Here is a 21,103-nt window from a genome sequence, read left to right on the forward strand (position 1 = left end):
ATTATGGCTCGATCGTATATGGCGGAGCCTGCAAAAGCAGCCTTGAACTACTTGATTCTGTTCACCACCAAGGTCTCAAACTTTGTCTTGGATCATTTAGAACTTCTCCAGTTGATAGTCTCTACGTCGAGGCAGATGAGCCTTCTCTTACCCAACGCCGTATAAAATTATCTTTACAATATATTACCAAACTATATTCTAACGAATCTAACCCTGCATTTAACTGTGTCTTTAATCCTCTTTATGAGGATTTGTATAACAAAAAGCCTTCTCTTGTTCCGCCTCTTGGACACAGAATTAAACCATTCATTGCTGCTGCCGGAATTGAGCAGGAGAATATATCTCCTTCTCGTCTTCTTTCTTCTCCTCCTTGGCAATTGGTGAGGCCAGACGTTGACTTATCATTAACCACATTTTAAAAATTCGAAACTAATGATTTACAGTATAAACAAGAATTTAGTCAATTAAGAAATAAATATAATACATATAAATCCTTATTTACAGATGGATCCAAGGATGGTGGCGCGGTGGCATGTGCCACTGTCATTGGATCCAGAACAATATCTTCTCGATTATCAAATAACAGCTCTATTTCACAGCAGAAGCTAACGCCATATTAACAGCTCTTAAATATATAAATAAACACCGTAAATATAAACAATACATCATCTTTTCTGATTTTCTTTCGTGTCTTCAGGCTATTAAAAATGTTTCTTGTAAACATCCACTTTTATTAGAAATTATTGAATTGTATAATGAGCTTGCTACTGGCCAATGCGACATCGTCTTTTGTTGGTTACCCAGCCACGTTGGATTTTCTGGGAATACAATGGCTGATCTTGCTGCCAAAGTAGTACAGACCCTGAAGCAAATATATCCAAGAAAGGCCAAGCAAGTCTAGAAAATGTGTCAAGTCTAGATTTCCTCAGCTTCAGATGAAGAACGTCTCAGGGCTCCTTTTCATTATATTTTTATATTTTACTATGAACTTTTTTCAGTAAAATATATTCATTTCAGAGACTAGTTGTTAGTCTACTGCCAAAGCAGCACTCAACAAATCTGTGACACCACTTCTTATTCCATACTCTGATTACAAAGCTAGCATTAGAACTTACATCCGGGATCTGATGCAGAAGAAGTGGGACACCCAGGTGGGTATTGATAAATTACATGAAATAAAACCCCATATTGGTTACACCTACTTGGGTTGTCAATCCAGATTTGAAGAGGTCATCATGCGACGATGTCGCATTGGCCATACAAGATATACTCATGAGTACCTATTAAAAGGTGAGGATCCTCCGTTTTGTATCCCTTGTGATGAAAGAATCACGGTCAACCATGTCCTGCTTGGCTGTGTTGAATATTCCATCACAAGGGATATCTATTTCAAATCACAAACTATGAAGGATCTTTTTAGTAATATCAGTTCTCATTTAATTATTGCCTTTTTAAAAAAATTAGACTTGTTAACTGATTTGTAAATAGATAGATATTTTATTATTGGTAGTTTAGATTAGTAACTGAGATTGTTAGTGGCTGTACCCTCAAAGGGGGTTGAAGTAGCGTAAAATTATTGTCCTCCTGAGCGGGTACGTAAGTCCCGAAACATTCAAAGGAAATTTAAATTTACCAGCTGTATTAAATGTAGTATTTTTGTCATTTTTATTTTGGCTAAATTTGACTTCAATCGCCTGTGGCTGAAGGGATGATATAAATCCAACTAGGGTTAATGCAGGTAGCAAAAGTACTGTAAGTCCCCATGGTCCCTGTTTGGTGATCTACCTTCAGTTGTTGGCGATCTATAGCCAGTTTTTATATTGTATTGTCCAAATAGCGCTATTAGTTTTAACTTTCCACACTAGTTTTAGTTGTAATTGTGATATTCTAGTTGTTTTACTGTCCTTTGTCGACAGGTTTTTATAATATACATCTATTCCATTTCAATGTCACATATGTTCTCGTCATGATACGGCTGAAATATTGCCAATGTGACGTTAAGTAAAAACTCACTCACTCACTCTACAAACCTTGTTAATTGCCTGTGTTTCACGATATAACGCAGGGCAGGTAGCAAAAGAGTAGCTGGCTTGTAGTTTAACACGATATCTTCATCCCGTCCTTGCATGGAATTATCAAACTTTATTGACTCTTCAGCAGTATTCTCGCTAGCGGCTTAAAGAATCCTGAAATCCGATATCAAAGAACTCCAAGGAATACTTGATAAGGGTCTATCGGATACCAGCAAGCTGTAGTACAGCACAACACCATGGAGTGTGTGTACAAATTCCCTCTTTTTCGTTCATCGTCATAGCCAGACGTTTTATCAAAAGATTCATATTTTAGCAGAAAGATTCTCCAGTCACCAGATCCATCAAATGTGGGAGGCTTCGACGATGTCCGGTCAAAATGCGTTCTGCTCTCGTTGAAGTATCTGGTGGAGGTGAGGTGAAATTTGGTTTAACGTCGTGCTTGAGAATATTTCACTCATATGACGACGTGCATGCGTGCGTATGTGTATGTGCGGCTGCTTGTACTAGCTCAGACTTAAGCTGTTTTTTATAGTGCTAGCCTACTGAGATACCATGCCGCAGTGAAGCATGAATACCCCACTCAGACACATTATACTGACTCCGAGTCGACCAGTCCTTGTTGTACCCATTAATGCCGAGCGCCACGCAGGGACCTACAAGTACCATATTTTAGCGTCTTTTGGTATGACGCGGTCGGGGATCGAACCCGCGACCTTCCGCTCTCTGGGCGAACGCTCTAACCACTACACCACAGAGGCAGTCAGTATCTGTGGAATGACTGACATTGCGGTTTTCTACGAGGTTATGGTATGTGCGGCCAAAGTTTTGAGTGATGAACTGGGTGAAACACTGTATGACGTTGGTTCATATATTTTAAATTGCCTAATAAAGAATCCCTGGGTTCAAATGAGAAGTTTGGCAGTATCACACAGTTCTGGGGAACTATGTGCAACATCATTAAACTAGAGGTCACCTTTGCTATCTCTGAGTTTAAGAATGTGATTTAATAATGATAAATCATTATGTTAATTTAAGCGTGGCAGGTATGAGGGACAAGGGTTTACCTAACACATAAATGTCGCTTTCTGATTGGCTGAGCGCTCTTCTATTTATTTTCAATGTACCCCGCTTACAAGCGAGTAACATTTCAATGTACCCCGCTGTCAATGGCAACTCATTCTGTACTTCGTGGTAGTAATTCTTTATCTCGAATAAAATTGAATCATGAATGATGTACGGAAATAACCAATGTTTTGCGAATGCAAATCGATGGAAGGGAGATAACTCTAAATTTCTTTTTCTTGTCAGCAAAATCTAGCCACACACAAAAAAAATTCCAGTTCTGAAAAAACCCACGAAGCTGACAGAATAACCACTGTCAGAACTGCGAAGAAAAGCCCAAAACCCTTTCACACAACTTGAAATACAATACCACCTAAAATATCGAGCAAAAGTCTAACAATACACTTCAGGTCAACGACGAGTTTCCAACGGCTTGTTACAAACGCGCCCGAAATCAAACTCCAAAATAAACTAAAATGCGATGGGCCTAAATATAAGAACTAAACCACATGAATCCCCGCGATTCGATAGTCGCAGCGCCAGTAAAGTGCAACTGCTTACTTACAGTTCTACAACTTATAATAGATCTGAAAGGCAAAGGTAATCAAGACACATGTTTTGGTCTTCCAAGATTCATTATTTCCGGTAACTACAAAAAAGTCTTCCTTCCGCATAATGCGGAATGTCCCCACACAACAGTACGGTAGTACTTCCCAGCGTGGTAGTCTAGATTTTCGAAGCTCTCTTAGCGCTAAGATAGTCGTAAGTTAATGTTAATGTAGGGGTTTGACCTTTCTCTAAATATACGGGTTCTCAGGTGCGTAGCAAGCCACCTTTTTCGTGTAAGCCCGATAGGTTACAAAGCTTTATATTTAGATAGTATTGAGTGCTTGCCCAACTTTCGTTTTTTATGAGAATTGGCCCCGATTTCTTGAAACAAACTAAAGTTTTTACTCAAATTTCAAACTCAATTTGACAATTTGAATCAGCTGAATTTTTAACTCAGCTGCATTTTAAAGATAATATAGCCCAACAATCTTTGTAATCCATTCACCAAACTCAAATTGTCTACTATGTTTGAGTTCATTCTGGGAAATGTGTTTTCTCAGATTTGAGTAAAAACTCTAACTTTAGTCAAAACTCAGACTTAAGTTAGTTTCGAGAGATATTGGGGCCTGAAGTGTTATCGTTTGATGTTTGATGATTTCAATATTGTTATTTTATCAATATTTTGAAATCATAAGGAAGAGAACTTAGGGTAATCTACCATTAATTGTAGTCAATGTGATATATAGATGGATTACCATTTGTTAAATTGTTCTGATAATGTGAATGTAGGTATTTTGGGCAAGAATTAGAAGAAAACAAAAGTTTTTCAGCAAAAATCATGTGTAAGCCCGGGCTTTTTTGATAATGGTACCTACGCCCCTGTTTCTGTAGAACTGTCGTCTGCGATGTCGGTATACGACTGCCGCCATTACAGGGCTACGTCTGGCTTACGCCTGCTGGGTGGGTGGCGTAAATATAAAGCGCTCCGTCTGGCGTAACTTTAGCTGCGTCTAAGATAAGCATACCGGTTTAACGTTACGCCCGGGCACACATTTCACATACGCCCGGACTAGAATTTACGTCCGACATATGTATATGGCCACTGATTGGATAAAAGGCCAGCAAATGGAGGTAATAAAATTCTCGGGCCGCCGTAGATGCTTCCAGGGTCCTGGCGGAGATTAATCGGAACGTATACCCTGAAGATCATCGACAACTTAACTCACTCACTCACTCTTCCTTCTTCAGTGGCAGTTAAGACAGACAGGAGCAGCTCCGGACCCAGGGATGTTGTCCTGGAGAAGAGGGTACTCCATCTTGGTCCCTGCGTCCACTGTTTTGTGTGTGGGCCAAGTCCATGCTGCTCCCCATGCCCTGGGGACATCCCACACCGTAAGTATCACCCACCTGGAACCTCCATTACATATTATAATGTGCGCCTATGCTGGTATTTCCTTATTAAATTCTTCTAACGAGACACTCTCTCAGTTTATGACGAAATTATATAAAGGCCAAGAGTTAGTGTTGACAAAGGGATGCAGTAGGTAAATGAAGGGGGGTGATTCTGATTGTACATAGATGTAGACAGATGGGGAGATAAATGTTAAGTAGATGTAGGTAGATGATGGAGAGTGATAGTAGGCAGATGTAGGTATATGTAGGTAGATTGGAGGGATTCAGACAGACAGACAGACAGACGGACAAACAGACAGACAGACAGGAAAAAGAATAACATGATATATACTAACTAAAAAAATACTGTGCATGACATAAAATTGCATAAAATTAAAAGTTGTAAAAAAATAACTCTAAATATACATGTATCAAAGCATTGTGCATGAATTTTGGTGTCCAGCGAAACACGATCTCATCTCTATGGAAACGTTTTCAATATAATTGGAATACGTAGAACCGACTGAGGGAGCACAACATCCGGCCTCGACGGCCTGTAATACGTCCAATCTTGCTCCAACGTCACCGTCAGGCACGTCTTGCCTGGTGCAGACAGCATCTACGGTAAAGGAGAAAGACGTTTACTTTCAAACACACAATCAGCCACTGACGTTAACTGAATTGGGACAAGCGTTGTTTCAGACATGGAACAACATTCCCATAGCAGTCTTCAATCGCTTAGTGTCGTCTGTCCGTCGTCGTTGTCTAACCTGCATTAGCGTCAATGGTGGACACACACGATACTGAATCTTTGACACCACATCTCTTCAAGGGCGTGCCACAAAGCCTTGTGTCAAATCATACAGATATCGATATTATCCTGTCAACAGTTTAACAGTGATTTGGGAAAACACCACATATAATGGTATTATCTATTTGCATTTAAAAACTGGCAAAACATCAAATATTGCAGTCTCTTTATTCCAGTAGTATAGATCTGGGTTTTTTTAAATATTTATAAAAACATTTTCTGTTTTCTCTTCAAGCTTTGAGAAGACATGCCCGCTAAATACGTTCAGTCCAGAGACCTAACTCAACATCACCAAATGAATTAAAGATGGTCAGAGCGTATCTCTTGCAGTCATCAGGTGTTTTGTTTATTTTACACCGAGTGAACTAATAAGGAGGATGTACTTGAGGGGTGTGTTCAGGACCATAGTTAGAATATAGTTTAAAGTGCTGGCTCTTCAATTACCTCAGGGCAGTCATCACCTGCCAGGAGGTTTGGGGTGAGTGAGTTTAGTTTTATGCCGCACTCAGCAATATTCCAGCTTTATGGCGGCGCTCTGTAAATAATCGAGTCTGGACCAGACAATCCAGTGATCAACAGCATGAGCATCGATCTGTGCAATTGGGAACCGTGTCAACTAAGACATGTGTCAACTAAGTCAGCGAGCCTGACCACCCGGTCCCGTTAGCCGCCTCTTACGACAAGCATGGGTTACTAAAGATCAATATTCTAACCTCGATCTTCACGGGTTCAGGACGTTTGGAAGTATGTTCAAAGAATAAGTGAGTGAGTGGGTGGATTTAGTTGAACGCCGCTTTTAGCAATATTCCAGGACACCAGAAATGGACTTCACACATTGTACCCATGTGGGGAATCGAACCCGGGTCTTCGGCGTGAGGAGCGAACGCTTTAACTTCATGGCTATCCCACCGCTCCTGAGAAAGTAACAGGGTGAGGTGAAATTGGGTTTTACGTCGTACTTGATAATATTTCGCTCATATGACGACGTGCATGCATGTGTATGTGTATGTGCGGCTGCTTGTACTAGCCCAGACTGAAGCTGGTTTTATAGTGCTAGCCCACTGAGATACCATGCCGCAGTGAAGCATGAATACCCCACTCAGACACATTATACTGACTCCGAAGCGACCAATCCTTGTTGTACCCATTAATGCCGAGCGCCAGGCAGGGACCAACAAGTACCATATTTTAACGTCTTTTTGGTATAACGCGGTCGGGGATCGAACCCGCGACCTTCCGCTCTCCGGGCGGACGCTCTTACCACTACACCACGGATTCGGTCAGGAAGTAACAGGCGTCTCGAGGTACATCCTGAAGAAAAAGCAGCAATATCTCGGGCAGCAATGTAATAGTGATTTTGCTCTAATTCAGTGTAAACTGCAAAGCCACATCCTACTCCATTTGGACAGATTATTCTGTGCCTACCAGATTTAAGTGTATCTTCGGTGTTTTCGAATTGTTAAGAACCTATCAGTTGCTGACCATGTGACACTCATGTGCACAAAGTTCTTTCACACATAGATTCCTGCTATTCTAGGCTGACATTGGTTTTTAATAGCTGGACGAGCAGGCATACATTGGTGCTTGTGCTGACTGGTCGGTCTCCTGTGGCTGCTTGTGTTGATTGGTGGGTCTCCTGTGGCTGCTTGTGTTGATTGGTGAGTCTCCTGTGGCTGCTTGTGGTGATTGGTGGTTCTCCTGTGGCTGCTTGTGTTCATTCGTGGGTCTCCTGTGGCTGCTTATGTTGATTGGTTGGTCTCATGTGGCTGCTTGTGCTGATTGGTGGGTCTCCTGTGGCTGCTTGTGTTCATTGGTGGGTCTCCTGTGGCTGCTTGTGTTCACTGGTGGGTCTCCTGCGGCTGCTTCTGCTGATTGGTTGGTCTCTTGTGGCTGCTTGTGCTGATTGGTGGGTCTCCTGTGGCTGCTTGTGTTGACTGGTGGGTCTCCTGTGGCTGCTTGTGTTCACTGGTGGGTCTCCCGTGGCTGCTTGTGCTGATTGGTGGGTCTCGGGTGGCTGCTTGTGTTGACTGGTGGGTCTCCTGTGGCTGCATGTGTTGATTGGTGGGTCTCCTGTGGCTGCTTGTGTGCATGGGTGGATCTCATGTGGCTGCTTGTGTGCATGGGTGATCTGCTGTGGCTGGTTGTGTGCATGGGTTGATCTGCTGTGGCTGCTTGTGTTGATTGGTGGGTCTCCTGTGGCTGCCTGTGTGCATGGATGGGTCTCCTATGGCTGCTTGTGTGTATGGATGGGTCTCCTGTGGCTGCTTGTGTGCATGGATGGGTCTCCTGTCGCTGCTTGTGTGCATGAGTGGGTCTCCTGTGGCTGCTTGTGTGCATGTGTGGGCCTCCTGTGGCTGCTTGTGTGCATGGATGGGTCTCCTGTGGCTGCTTGTGTGCATGGGTTGGTCTCCTGTGGCTGCTTGTGTGCATGGGCTGATCTGCTGTGGCTGCTTGTGTGCATGGATGGATCTGCTGTGGCTGCTTGTGTGCATGGGTTGATCTGCTGTGGCTGCTTGTGTGCATGGGTTGATCTGCTGTGGCTGCTTGTGTGCATGGATGGATCAGCTGTGGCTGCTTGTGTGCATGGATGGGTCTCCTGTGGCTGCTTGATTGCATGGGTGGGTCTCCTGTGGCTGTTTGTGTGCATGGGTGGGTCTCCTGTGGCTGCTTGTGTGCATGGGTTGATCTGCTGTGGCTGCTTGTGTGCATGGGTGGATCAGCTGTGGCTGCTTGTGTGCATGGGTGGATCTGCTGTGGCTGCTTGTGTGCATGGGTGGGTCTCCTGTGGCTGCTTGTGTGCATGGGTGGATCTGCTGTGTGCTGGATCTGCTTGCTTGTGTGCATGGGTGGATCTGCTGTGGCTGTTTGTGTGCATGGGTGGGTCTCCTGTGGCTGCCTGTGTGCATGGGTGGATCAGCTGTGGCTGCTTGTGTGCATGGCTGGATCAGCTGTGGCTGCTTGTGTGCATGGGTGGATCTGCTGTGGCTGCTTGTGTGCATGGGTGGGTCTCCTGTGGCTGCTTGTGTGCATGGATGGGTTTCCTGTGGCTGCCTGTGTGCATGGGTGGATCTGCTGTGGCTACTTGTGAGCATGGATGGATCTTCTGTGGCTGTTTGTGTTGACTGGTGGATTTGCTGTGGCTGCCTGTGTGCATGGATCTGTCTCCTGTGGCTGCCTGTGTGCATGGATGGATCTGCTGTGGCTACTTGTGAGCATGGATGGATCTGTTGTGGCTGCTTGTGTTGATTGGTGGATCTGCTGTCACTGCCTGTGTGCATGGGTGGGTCTCCTGTGGCTGCCTGTGTGCATGGATGGGTTGCTGTGGCTGCCTGTGTGCATGGATAGGTTGCTGTGGCTGCCTGTGTGCATGGATGGGTCTCCCGTGGCTGCCTGTGTGCATGGATGGGTTGCTGTGGCTGCCTGTGTGCATGGATGGGTTGCTGTGGCTGCCTGTGTGCATGGATGGGTCTCCTGTGGCTGCCTGTGTGCATGGGTGGATCTCCTGTGGCTGCCTGTGTGCATGGGTGGGTCTCCTGTGGCTGACTGTGTGCATGGCTGGGTCTCCTGTGGCTGCCTGTGTGCATGGATGGGTCTCCTGTGGCTGACTGTGTGCATGGATGGGTCTCCTGTGGCTGCCTGTGTGCATGGATGAATCTGCTGTGGACTGCTAGTTGTTAGTCCACTCACACTGCATGCAGCAGTTCCTCACTCACACACATTACACTGGTTCTAAGTCGGTCGTCCTTGTTTATCTCCTTAAAGACGAGAGCAAGGTAGGGCAAGATTTACCATCTTCTGATATCCTTTTGATATGATGCTGCCTGGGATCAAAGTGCTGACTTCCTGTATCCATGCACACCCATTATCAGGATGGTGGGGTAGCCTAGTGGTTAAAGCATTTGCCCGTCACACCGAAGACCCGGGTTCGATTCCCCAGACGGATACAATGTTTGAAGCCCATTTCTGGTGTTCCCTGCCGTGATATTGCTTGAACATTGATAAAAGCAGCGTAAAATTAACTCACTCGGTCACAACTATTATCAACTAGACCACAGAGAAGACAGACTGTAAGAGATAAACTATAGTGTTATTATAAATATGTTTATTACATAAACCCTGGGTTAAAGCCACACATCACACACAACCTACTGACATGCTATTTCATCATTCATTTCCATCAAGAAACATAAAATGGTGGTATTGTTTAATTTTGTTACCATGGTGATTGTTCCATCTCTGCAAGATTGCCAAGGTAACCATCATCTGCTATCGTAATCTGTATGAATTTTCAGTCAACAGCTGTATCCATGGCAACAATGTTCATCTTGCAATCATGATAACCATTTGCCACAGGTCACAATGCTAAACAGTCGTTTCCGGTTGCCATGGTAACTAATTTCTGCGGAATCATTTCCATCATGACACAACGCACATGCTCTGTTTTTCAGTTTGTGATAGTGTTCCTTGTGATGCGTGTGTTTCCTGTATTTTGCCTAGAATGGTGGTCTGGCCAGGCTGTGGAGTCCTAATGACTGGAGCATTCCAGTCCGGAGGTGCTTCCTTCCTGTACTCCCACACATCATTGCCACGGGCATTCGACAGTCTCTCCTCACGCCTCTCACGCTCATGCTGCAGAATCTTCTCCTGAAAATGGAGAATATACAGAAGCAGGGATTTCCTTGGATCTATCTAATTCTGTATCTTAGTGACTGAGTGTGCGTCAGTACCAATGTGGAGAATAAAACTTGGGTCGTCTGTGTGATGGGTGCATTCGTCACTTGGCTACCCCACCACCCGACAACTAACTAAAGAGTTCTAGGGTGGGGAGCACAAACAAATAGCATTGTTCATGTCTTTATGAATAAAGAAAATAAAATTGAACATTACATAGATACTAGTTTTTTACTTTAGGGATCACGAAAAATGATATGTATTAAAGGGAGAGGGGTCATGAAATATGGTACATGTATGAAAAGGGAGGGTGTGTGTGTGTGTGTGTGTCATAAAAAATGATATACACGCATTAAAAGGGATGGGGGTCTTGAAAAGGATACATGTATTAAAAGGGATGGGGGTCATGAAAAATGATACCCGCATTAAAAGGGATGGGGGTCATGAAAATGATACATGTATTAAAAGGGACGAGGGCCATGAAAACAAATGTTACACATCATGTGGAGGGATTATGTAACAGTCCTATGATCAATCTCTCATTAGCCCTAGAATCCCCAGTACCAGTTGTCTCTTATCTCTTTACACAAGACACACTAAACACACGAGAGTCATGCTTGTGTGTTGATAAAGAGCTCCATCACAACAGCCCTCAAATAATCTAGTTTGAACCGGACAATCCAGTGACTGATATCCTGAGCAATGATACACGACATCCTTTTACGATGAACCACAATCAACCGACAGCCTGGTCACATGATTCATATGGCTGTCTCTTACAACAAGCATGTTAGGTTGCTGGGGACCTATTCTATTGACCCGTGAAGATCCGGGTTAGAATTGGTCTTCAGCAATCCATGCTTGTTGTAAGAGGCGACTAACAGAATCTGGTGGTCTGGCTCGCTGACTTGGATGACACATGTCATCGTATCCCAAACTAAACGATCTAGTCACAAATAGATGACAATAGATCTGCACAAAACGGGGGAGTGGTTGAAGCAAGCCCTCTGATTGGTTGACGCTTGTAAATCTGCACATTCTTTATAAATCCGGAGGAATTTTGAATTTCATCGCCTGCTTGACTTGGAAATGTAAGAATTTGTTTCCAGCAATGGCTTCTCAAAAGAAAAGCAACTGCTGTAAATGTCTCCTTAACAAGCGTCAACCAATCAGAGGGCTTTGCTTCTACCACAATCCTGTTTAGTGCGAACTTATCGTCATCCATTTGAGACTAGATCGTTTAGTTGAGGGTCAAAATCGGTCTTCAATCGACTTGCAGAAATAACAATAAAGAATTGGTAGGTGTCATGAGATGTGATCGATAGGCCAATCATCAATGATTGTGTTTACATTAAGTTTTAATCGATTGCATGCAATGGCAGCATACCAATCGGCAAAGCAGACCGGTGGGGTACACTGAAGTGTCCAGCCTTGTCATGATGCATTGTACTGTGAACCATTTTCAGTTGGGGGTCATCTCAAAAAAAGATTAATCTTTAATCCTTGCAAAGACACAAGGGCCTGTGCTCACCACAACTTCTTCTGATGGAGCCTGGCGAAACGCCATACAGTTCTCATAATCCTGCTTCCATTTCTGACAGTCCTGCTTCGTACCATGTATGTAGTACTGGTGGAACCTCCCACCTACACCTGTAACACATAAACAGCGAGAGAGCGGGTTTAGTTTGATGACACTTTTAGCAATGTCCAGCATTATTACAGTGGTGTGAGTGAGTTTAGTTATACGCCGCTTTTAGCAATGTCCAGCAATATTACGGTGATGTGAGTGAGTGAGTGAGCGGGTTTAGTTTTACAACGCTTTTAGCAATGTCCAGCAATGTTACGGTGATGTGAGTGAGTGAGTGAGCGGGTTTAGTTTTACACCGCTTTTAGCAATGTCCAGCAATATTACGGTGATGTGAGTGAGTGAGCGGGTTTAGTTTTACGACGCTTTTAGCAATGTCTAGCAATATTACGGTGGTGTGAATGAGAGGGGGTTTAGTTTTACGACGCTTTAACCAATGCCCAGCAATATTACGGTGATGTGAGTGAGAGAGCGGGTAGAGTTTTACAACGCTTTTAGCAATGTCCAGCATTATTACGGTGATGTGAGTGAGAGGGGGTTTAGTTTTACGACGCTTTTACCAATGTCCAGCAATATTACGGTGATGTGAGTGAGAGAGCGGGTTTAGTTTGATGACACTTTTAGCAATTTCCAGCATTATTACAGTGGTGTGAGTGAGTTTAGTTATACGCCGCTTTTAGCAATGTCTAGCAATATTACGGTGATGTGAGTGAGAGAGCGGGTAGAGTTTTACAACGCTTTTAGCAATGTCCAGCATTATTACAGTGATGTGAGTGAGAGGGGGTTTAGTTTTACGACGCTTTTACCAATGTCCAGCAATATTACGGTGATGTGAGTGAGAGGGGGTTTAGTTTTACGACGCTTTTACCAATGTCCAGCAATATTACGGTGATGTGAGTGAGAGAGCGGGTTTAGTTTGATGACACTTTTAGCAATTTCCAGCATTATTACAGTGGTGTGAGTGAGTTTAGTTATACGCCGCTTTTAGCAATGTCCAGCAATATTACGGTGATGTGAGTGAGAGGGGGTTTAGTTTTACGACGCTTTTACCAATGTCCAGCAATATTACGGTGATGTGAGTGAGAGAGCGGGTTTAGTTTTACGACGCTTTTACCAATGTCCAGCAATATTTTACGGTGATGTGAGTGAGAGAGCGGGTTTAGTTTGATGACACTTTTAGCAATTTCCAGCATTATTACAGTGGTGTGAGTGAGTTTAGTTATACGCCGCTTTTAGCAATGTCTAGCAATATTACGGTGATGTGAGTGAGAGGGGGTTTAGTTTTACGACGCTTTTACCAATGTCCAGCAATATTACGGTGATGTGAGTGAGAGAGCGGGTTTAGTTTGATGACACTTTTAGCAATTTCCAGCATTATTACAGTGGTGTGAGTGAGTTTAGTTATACGCCGCTTTTAGCAATGTCCAGCAATATTACGGTGATGTGAGTGAGAGAGCGGGTTTAGTTTTACAACCCTTTTAGCAATGTCCAGCATTATTACGGTGATGTGAGTGAGAGGGGGTTTAGTTTTACGACGCTTTTAGCAATGTCCAGCAATATTACGGTGATGTGAGTGAGAGAGCGGGTATAGTTTTACGACGCTTTTAGCAATGTCCAGCAATATTACGGTGATGTGAGTGAGAGGGGGTTTAGTTTTACGACGCTTTTAGCAATGTCCAGCAATATTACGGTGATGTGAGTGAGAGGGGGTTTAGTTTTACGACGCTTTTACCAATGTCCAGCAATATTACAGTGATGTGAGTGAGAGGGGGTTTAGTTTTACAACGCTTTTAGCAATGTCCAGCATTATTACGTGGTGTGAGTGAGAGGGGTTTAGTTTTAATGACGCTTTTACCAATGTCCAGCAATATTACGGTGATGTGAGTGAGAGAGCGGGTATAGTTTTACAACGCTTTTAGCAATGTCCAGCATTATTACGGTGATGTGAGTGAGAGAGCGGGTTTAGTTTTACAACGCTTTTAGCAATGTCCAGCATTATTACGGTGGTGTGAGTGAGAGGGGGTTTAGTTTTACGACGCTTTTACCAATGTCCAGCAATATTACGGTGATGTGAGTGAGAGAGCGGGTATAGTTTTACAACGCTTTTAGCAATGTCCAGCATTATTACGGTGATGTGAGTGAGAGAGCGGGTTTAGTTTTACAACGCTTTTAGCAATGTCCAGCATTATTACGGTGGTGTGAGTGAGAGGGGGTTTAGTTTTACGACGCTTTTACCAATGTCCAGCAATATTACGGTGATGTGAGTGAGAGAGCGGGTATAGTTTTACAACGCTTTTAGCAATGTCCAGCAATATTACAGTGATGTGAGTGAGAGGGGGTTTAGTTTGATGACACTTTTAGCAATGTCCAGCAATATTACAGTGATGTGAGTGAGAGAGCGGGTTTAGTTTTACAACGCTTTTAGCAATGTCCAGCATTATTACGGTGGTGTGAGTGAGAGGGGGTTTAGTTTTACGACGCTTTTACCAATGTCCAGCAATATTACGGTGATGTGAGTGAGAGAGCGGGTTTAGTTTTACAACGCTTTTAGCAATGTCCAGCATCATTACGGTGGTGTGAATGAGTGAATTTAGTTTTACTCCGGTTTTAGCAATGTCTAGCAATATTACAGTGATGTGAGTGAGAGAGCGGGTTTAGTTTTACAACGCTTTTAGCAATGTCCAGCATCATTACGGTGGTGTGAATGAGTGAATTTAGTTTTACTCCGGTTTTAGCAATGTCTAGCAATATTACAGTGATGTGAGTGAGAGAGCGGGTTTAGTTTTACAACGCTTTTAGCAATTTCCAGCATCATTACGGTGGTGTGAATGAGTGAATTTAGTTTTACTCCGCTTTTAGCAATGTCTAGCAATATTACGGTGATGTGAGTGAGAGAGCGGGCTTAGTTTTACGACGCTTTTACCAATTTCCAGCATTATTACAGTGGTTTGAAAGAGTGAATTTAGTTTTACTCCGCTTTTACATATTCCAGCAACATCCCAGCAGGGGACACCAGAAATAGGCTCCACCCATTGTACCCATGTGGGGAATCGAACCAGGGTCTGCTGCGTGACGAGTGAATAAACCTACTTCTTTGGCATGACAAGCGAATGCTTCAACCATTAGAGGCTACCCCACCCCACCACAATACACACAGAGAGACTTACAAAACAATTTGAATTCTGAGTGAGTGAGTAAGATTTTACACCGCTTTTACCAATATTTCAGCAATATCACTGCGGAGGACACCAGAAATGGGCTTCACACATTGTACCCATGTGGGAATCGAACCAGGGTCTTCGACGTGCCGAGTGAACACTTTAACCACTACCCCACCGCCCCCATGAACTTTGAAGGCTACAAACTGACTTATAGTCTGTCGCGTCCCTGAACCACATTATTTTCCCTACTTCCAAGCCCTCCCTGCAATGCTAAATCCCTAAATGTCTAGCAAGTCTAGATTTCCTCAGGTTCTGAATTTCCCCATCTCACTGGGGCTCCCTTTCAATTTAACGGGTATATTTGTTTCTATCAAAATTATATATATTCAGGGACTAAGCATAATATAATAATAATAATAATACTTTATTGCCCGACAAAGGAATTCCATTTACAACTGAGGCATACAGCGTGGATAAAACAAATTAAGCAAAGAACAACGATCACCTTAAACACACAAATAAACAGGATGAGAAGGATAACCAGTGTATACTGTAAGAGACTAGTAGTCAAATGCATTTAAAATTGTGGCTAAGTCTAACATTCATTTAAAAGTCTAATGCTAACAGGTATAAAAGATGTTTGGGATCTTTTTGTGCGAACTTTAGGTACGAGGAATCTACGTCCAGATGGTAAAAGTTTAAAACAAGAATATAAAATGATGAGACGGGTCAGATAAAATTTTGTTCACAGACATTAAAACACGATTCTCATACATAAAACAAAGGGGGATAAAGTTCATGCCGACAATTTTTGAACAGATGGTTACAACTTTTTGCAGTTTGTTTTTGTTTTGGAGAAAAAGGGCACCGAACCAACATTGAACAGAGAACAGTAAAATAGATTGGATACAGCAGTTATAGAAAACATTCAAAATGGTATTGTCAATGTTAAAAGATTAGTGTAACTGACTTACTCTCACAGTCCGAATATTCTTCTTTGTAGAGCTCACAAGGTCTCAGCTGAAACATAAAGTGAAACAATTTGAAATAATTTTCATACACAAGGCACAATAATGACAAACTTTATGGATAGCAACTTCTTTTATTTCGTGAGCGTGACATTTTGACACAGATTCTTGTACCGTTGTCCAGCAGGAAGACATGGTCAATATTGTACTTCCCAACTTATGAAATGCCACTCAAAGAAACAAACAAGGTAACAAAAACCTGAAAATGTTATTGTGGGGAAAATGACATAAAGACAAGTTTTAGTTTCTTATAATCACCTGCACCATCGGCATATCTACAATATTTACATACAAAATGAAACATTGAAAAAGCAACAACCGTGTTTTTAGGTTAAGGACACAATTTCTCAGAAAAAGGGTTTTCAAACAATTAGCACTGACTAGTGTTGGGAATCGGAAACGAAATCCACTATCAATTATCGGAGGACTTGTGGTGAATGATTATCGATTATAATCGAAAAACAGTGGACTCTGTCAATACCGGCCTCTGTAAACACCGGCACTCTGTCTACATCGGCACAAAGTTTCAGTCCCGGCAGAAATGCACGTAATTATCATTTAGAAACATCTGTAAACATCGGCATCTGTCTATTCAGGATATCGGCATTGTTTTTCAGTCCCAACGAACAAGTTGTTATGAAAACGAATCTGTAAAAAACGGCACATGAAAGACGGCGTAACCCTTTGATGAGATTAGGTCCAAATGATGTAACAACACAATTCGCTGTGACTCCCGAGATTATTCAGAAACGGGAAGTGTTAATCAGCATCTAGTTAATCAGTGAGTGGTACGTAACACTTACCTAGAGTAATTAATACATGTAGTGGGCAGTGTGACTGTAAAAACAAGCAAGTGTTTACATTTTGTTGATTAGCGGGTATTGACTCCGAGATTATTCAGAAACGGGAAGTGCCAATCAGTTTCTTGTTAATTAGTGAGTGGCACATGTCACTTATATAGAGGCTAATCGTTTGATGGCGGTATCGTTCGAAAGCTCTGAACATCAACAATATCACTGTACTCTTGCCGAGTATTTTCACATTTGTAAGAAGCGATTTTATTGGATAAAGATTGGTTTCTTACGGCGCTTTTCACTACAGTCTGCTTATAAGGGTCGTTGATTGGTCAAAATCAGACCGCGTGACCTAAGCAGCCAATCATATTATGGAAATGGATACCGTCAACGAAAACTTTTAGGCGAAGGTTTTGGGTAAAATAATTCTACATGTATTCTGAACATATTAAGCAAGACATCGCTACCTATACGTAAATTATGGAACTTATTGGGCATATCGTGCTAGGTTATGGCCTAAGACAAAAATGCTTCATGTATACATTTTTGCATTAAGCATAGTGTCCGGGCGTCAAGACGGAGGCTGCGAAAGCCGAGATGTTACTCGCTGCCGAAGCATAAACAAGAATCGTTGTTTTCAATAACATTGCGAAAAATAGTTTATAATATTAATTCTGCCGATAATATGTGATCAGTTGAAATTTAATAAGAGTTTTCAGACATTATTATTTGAATGAATCAACATGAATGTGCATTCAGACACTGCCTTGTTTCTTATTCAAACATCTTAATAATGCTGAACTTCCGTGCGCGCAGGCGTCATAAGCGAACCTAGCTAAACCGGCACTCTGTCAAAACCGGCATTTTTATTTTTTTATTTGGTCCCGACTGATGCCGGTATTGACAGAGTACACTGTATATACATTTTCAATGTAATTACCAATTTTAAGGGTTTTTTCCCAGGATTTTTCAAATTAATGTTTTTTATAAATAATACTGTCATGCAATAAAATGCATGTATGCAAGAAAACACTGGAATTGTAATTAAGCAATAAAAGTGGTTAAAATTTTACAGTGCGCATAGCTTTACGCTGTTGAGCACGTTTGTTCGTGAATATTTTCAAATTTAATGGTTAGTTTATGTTATTCAAGTGTGTTAAACTAAAACATTAAAAAAAAATTCTGATTAATCGAAAATGTTTTTTACAATCGATAATTATTCTTAATCCTTCTTTCGATCGATTTTCGATTATTTCGATCATCAGAACACCACTAGCACTGACTGTAACAAAGTTGTTTCTTTTGGTGTTTAATGCTGCTATAACCAGGCTATTTAGACTTGAAAACTTAACATAAATTTGATAAACATTTAAGGGAAATCTGAAGTTAAGTTAAGGAGGATCAATGCACATGGAAAGTACATTGACTGGAGTAATCAAATCAAATATTGATTCATTTCTCTTGCATATAACAAATAAAATAAGGGAAATTGGTGGAAAGATTGGATCGGGTGACTCATACAGCATTTAGGAAATAAATGGTCAGTCAGGGTGCTAGAAATCAGAAAAGGGACCACAGAAGGGTCAGAATGATTTGATTAAGTAGCTTCTGGTGCCTACCAGTCTGAAATACTATTTTGGTTACATGCTTATAAATGGTTGACAAATGACTTATTCATATAGATGATGCAGTGCTTCTCCTCGCCGAGTGACATTCCAGAGTGACATTTGTGAAAATACAGGATTTCAGCGTCAAGAGCCCAGTGGGACACAGAACTTTTATTGCCCTCAGGACAAAGTGAGTGAGTGAGTGAGTTCCATATTCCAGCAATATCACAGCGGGGGGACACCAGAAATGGGCTTCACACATTGTACCCATGTGGGGAATCGAACCTGGGCCTTTGGCATGACGAGCGAACGCTTTAACCACTAGACTACCCCACAGTCCCTCCTCAGGACAAAGACCAGTGGCACCATGCCAGAGGTCTGACTCCATGGATAGACCTGGGTACCATGGACCTTAGCAGGGCTCCAACCAGTGTGCGAAATAGCCACTGGCCCGCTAGCCCGTGGCTAGTAAACATCCAGTCGGACCAGTAAATCTCAACAGTCAAAGGCCCGACTGGCTAGTGAATTTTCATGGGGTCATTTTGTAAATATATCACACTATATGACTTGTTAAGTTATAATACACTTTTAAATCATGCAACATTAAGGCCTGATAAAAATGTTCATCATATTAGCAGCTTAATGATGAAACCTGTGTCATGCCGACAATATCTTATTCTCATCTATTTTTGTAATCTTTTGCTTAGTTTCTACATTCAAATTTTGTGCTAGTGAATTATTTTGTGGGCTAGTAGCTTTCAGGCATTGCTAGCCAGACATTTGGTCCTAGATACTATTTCACAGGGAACAAAATAGACTGGCTAGAAAGATTTTGAAACTATTTCGCACACTGGCTCCAACCCTAGGAATACTCAGCAGACAACACAACCAACTGTTACCAGATTCCTGAGCAATAACCCGGGAAAGACTGGGTTCCAACCAAGAAGGTGACCAAGCAGAGGTTCCCAATGGAAAGCAGGTAACAGAAAACCCTAATTAACATATTTATTATTATGGGTTATGTTGAAAGGAGGTAGCCCACAAGAACCACTCCACCCCACACCATGGTTTATTTAGGAACTGATAATATATTTACAATATGTAGTCTGTCATACAGACCCTGATTTCATTGGAACCTCAATGAGGATGAAAGCAAATATACATAGCATTCACCCAAATCAGAATACACTGCACCCTGGTTATAATGCCTCTGGTTATAATGCCACCCTGGATATAATGCCATGTTTTTTGCCAGAACGGATTTTCAGCCTATATAATACCCTGGTTATAATGCCAACCTGGATATTATGCCATGCTTTTGCCAGAACGGATTTTCAGCCTATATAATACCCTGGTTATAATGCCACCCTGGGTATAATGCCATGTTTTTTGCCAGAACGGATTTCCTGCCTATATAATACCCTGGTTATAATGCCACCCTGGATATAATGCCATGTTTTTGCCAGAACGGATTTTCTGCCTATATAATACCCTGGTTATAATGCCACCCTGGATATAATGCCATGTTTTGCCAGAACGGATTTTCTGCCTATATAATACCCTGGTTATAATGCCACCCTGGATATAATGCCATGTTTTTGCCAGAACGGATTTTCTGCCTATATAATACCCTGGTTATAATGCCACCCTGGATATAATGCCATGTTTTTGCCAGAACGGATTTTCTGCCTATATAATACCCTGGTTATAATGCCACCCTGGATATAATGCCATGTTTTTGCCAGAACGGATTTTCACCCTGGTTATAATGCCAATTGCACTGTCTGTGTGTAGTATACATACCTTATTTGGTTAATTGACATGACTCAAATTAATTGACCAAACTCATTAATGCTTTAAGTCATGTAATCCCAGATAGGATAACACATGTGACAATACACTTCCTGCCACCTACAACAACATGTCACCTGCAGCCTCAAGATACTGGGATTATCCAGTCATTCAAGGCTCATTACAGGAGACATCAGCTCAATCACCTTGTGATTACACATGGCCTCTAAATGTCCTACCAGGTTATAATGCCACCCTGGATATAATGCCAGATTTTCTCATGGACAAACAGTGGCATTATAACCAGGGTATATTGTACAATGGTTTAAAGGTATTTAAGTGGTGAAGATGTGTTGTATTGTTCTCCAACCAGAAGTAGAAAATCACTGATATTTGAAATTCTCGATATTTAAGTAGAAAATAGAAAATACAACCGTATGGGCATAATGCAACGTTAGAATCTTATAGTCGTCAATAAAAAGAAAATCATCCCATATCTAAAATCAAATCATAAATCAAAACACACCAGCCATATATCTTTTGGCAACGGCTTATCCCAAAACCCCGTGCCTTCTTTGGAAGCTGACATTTTGTTTACTAAAAGTTTGAATTGAAGCGT

General features: G+C 42.0%; 1 protein-coding gene across 1 annotated transcript; it reads right to left on the reverse strand.

Annotated features, from left to right (window-relative positions):
• Positions 1 to 9,934: 9,934 nt before the first annotated feature.
• On the reverse strand, positions 9,935 to 21,082 carry LOC124280837 (UPF0545 protein C22orf39 homolog). The gene is made up of 4 exons (XM_046716819.1): positions 21,011 to 21,082; positions 16,239 to 16,284; positions 12,050 to 12,168; positions 9,935 to 10,491 (listed from the first exon to the last, which is right to left on the reverse strand). Exons 1-4 carry the CDS (start codon positions 21,071 to 21,073, stop codon positions 10,264 to 10,266), a joined length of 456 nt encoding a protein of 151 aa, XP_046572775.1. The 5' UTR covers positions 21,074 to 21,082; the 3' UTR covers positions 9,935 to 10,263.
• Positions 21,083 to 21,103: the final 21 nt, after the last annotated feature.

This window comes from Haliotis rubra, unplaced genomic scaffold, assembly GCF_003918875.1.
Source record: "Haliotis rubra isolate DU_JTF1 unplaced genomic scaffold, ASM391887v1 Scf275, whole genome shotgun sequence".
In the NCBI taxonomy this organism is placed as follows: domain Eukaryota; kingdom Metazoa; phylum Mollusca; class Gastropoda; order Lepetellida; family Haliotidae; genus Haliotis; species Haliotis rubra.

Excerpts from the sequence above, each read along its gene's own strand:
- LOC124280837 (XM_046716819.1), bottom strand. The coding sequence starts at position 21,073 with ATGTCAGCTTCCAAAGAAGGCACGGGGTTTTGGGATAAGCCGTTGCCA. Across the intron at positions 16,285-21,010 it reads TGCCAAAAGATATATGGCTG|CTGAGACCTTGTGAGCTCTA; the intron begins GTGTGTTTTGAT and ends TTTATGTTTCAG. Across the intron at positions 10,492-12,049 it reads CTCCATCAGAAGAAGTTGTG|GAGAAGATTCTGCAGCATGA; the intron begins GTGAGCACAGGC and ends CTCCATTTTCAG.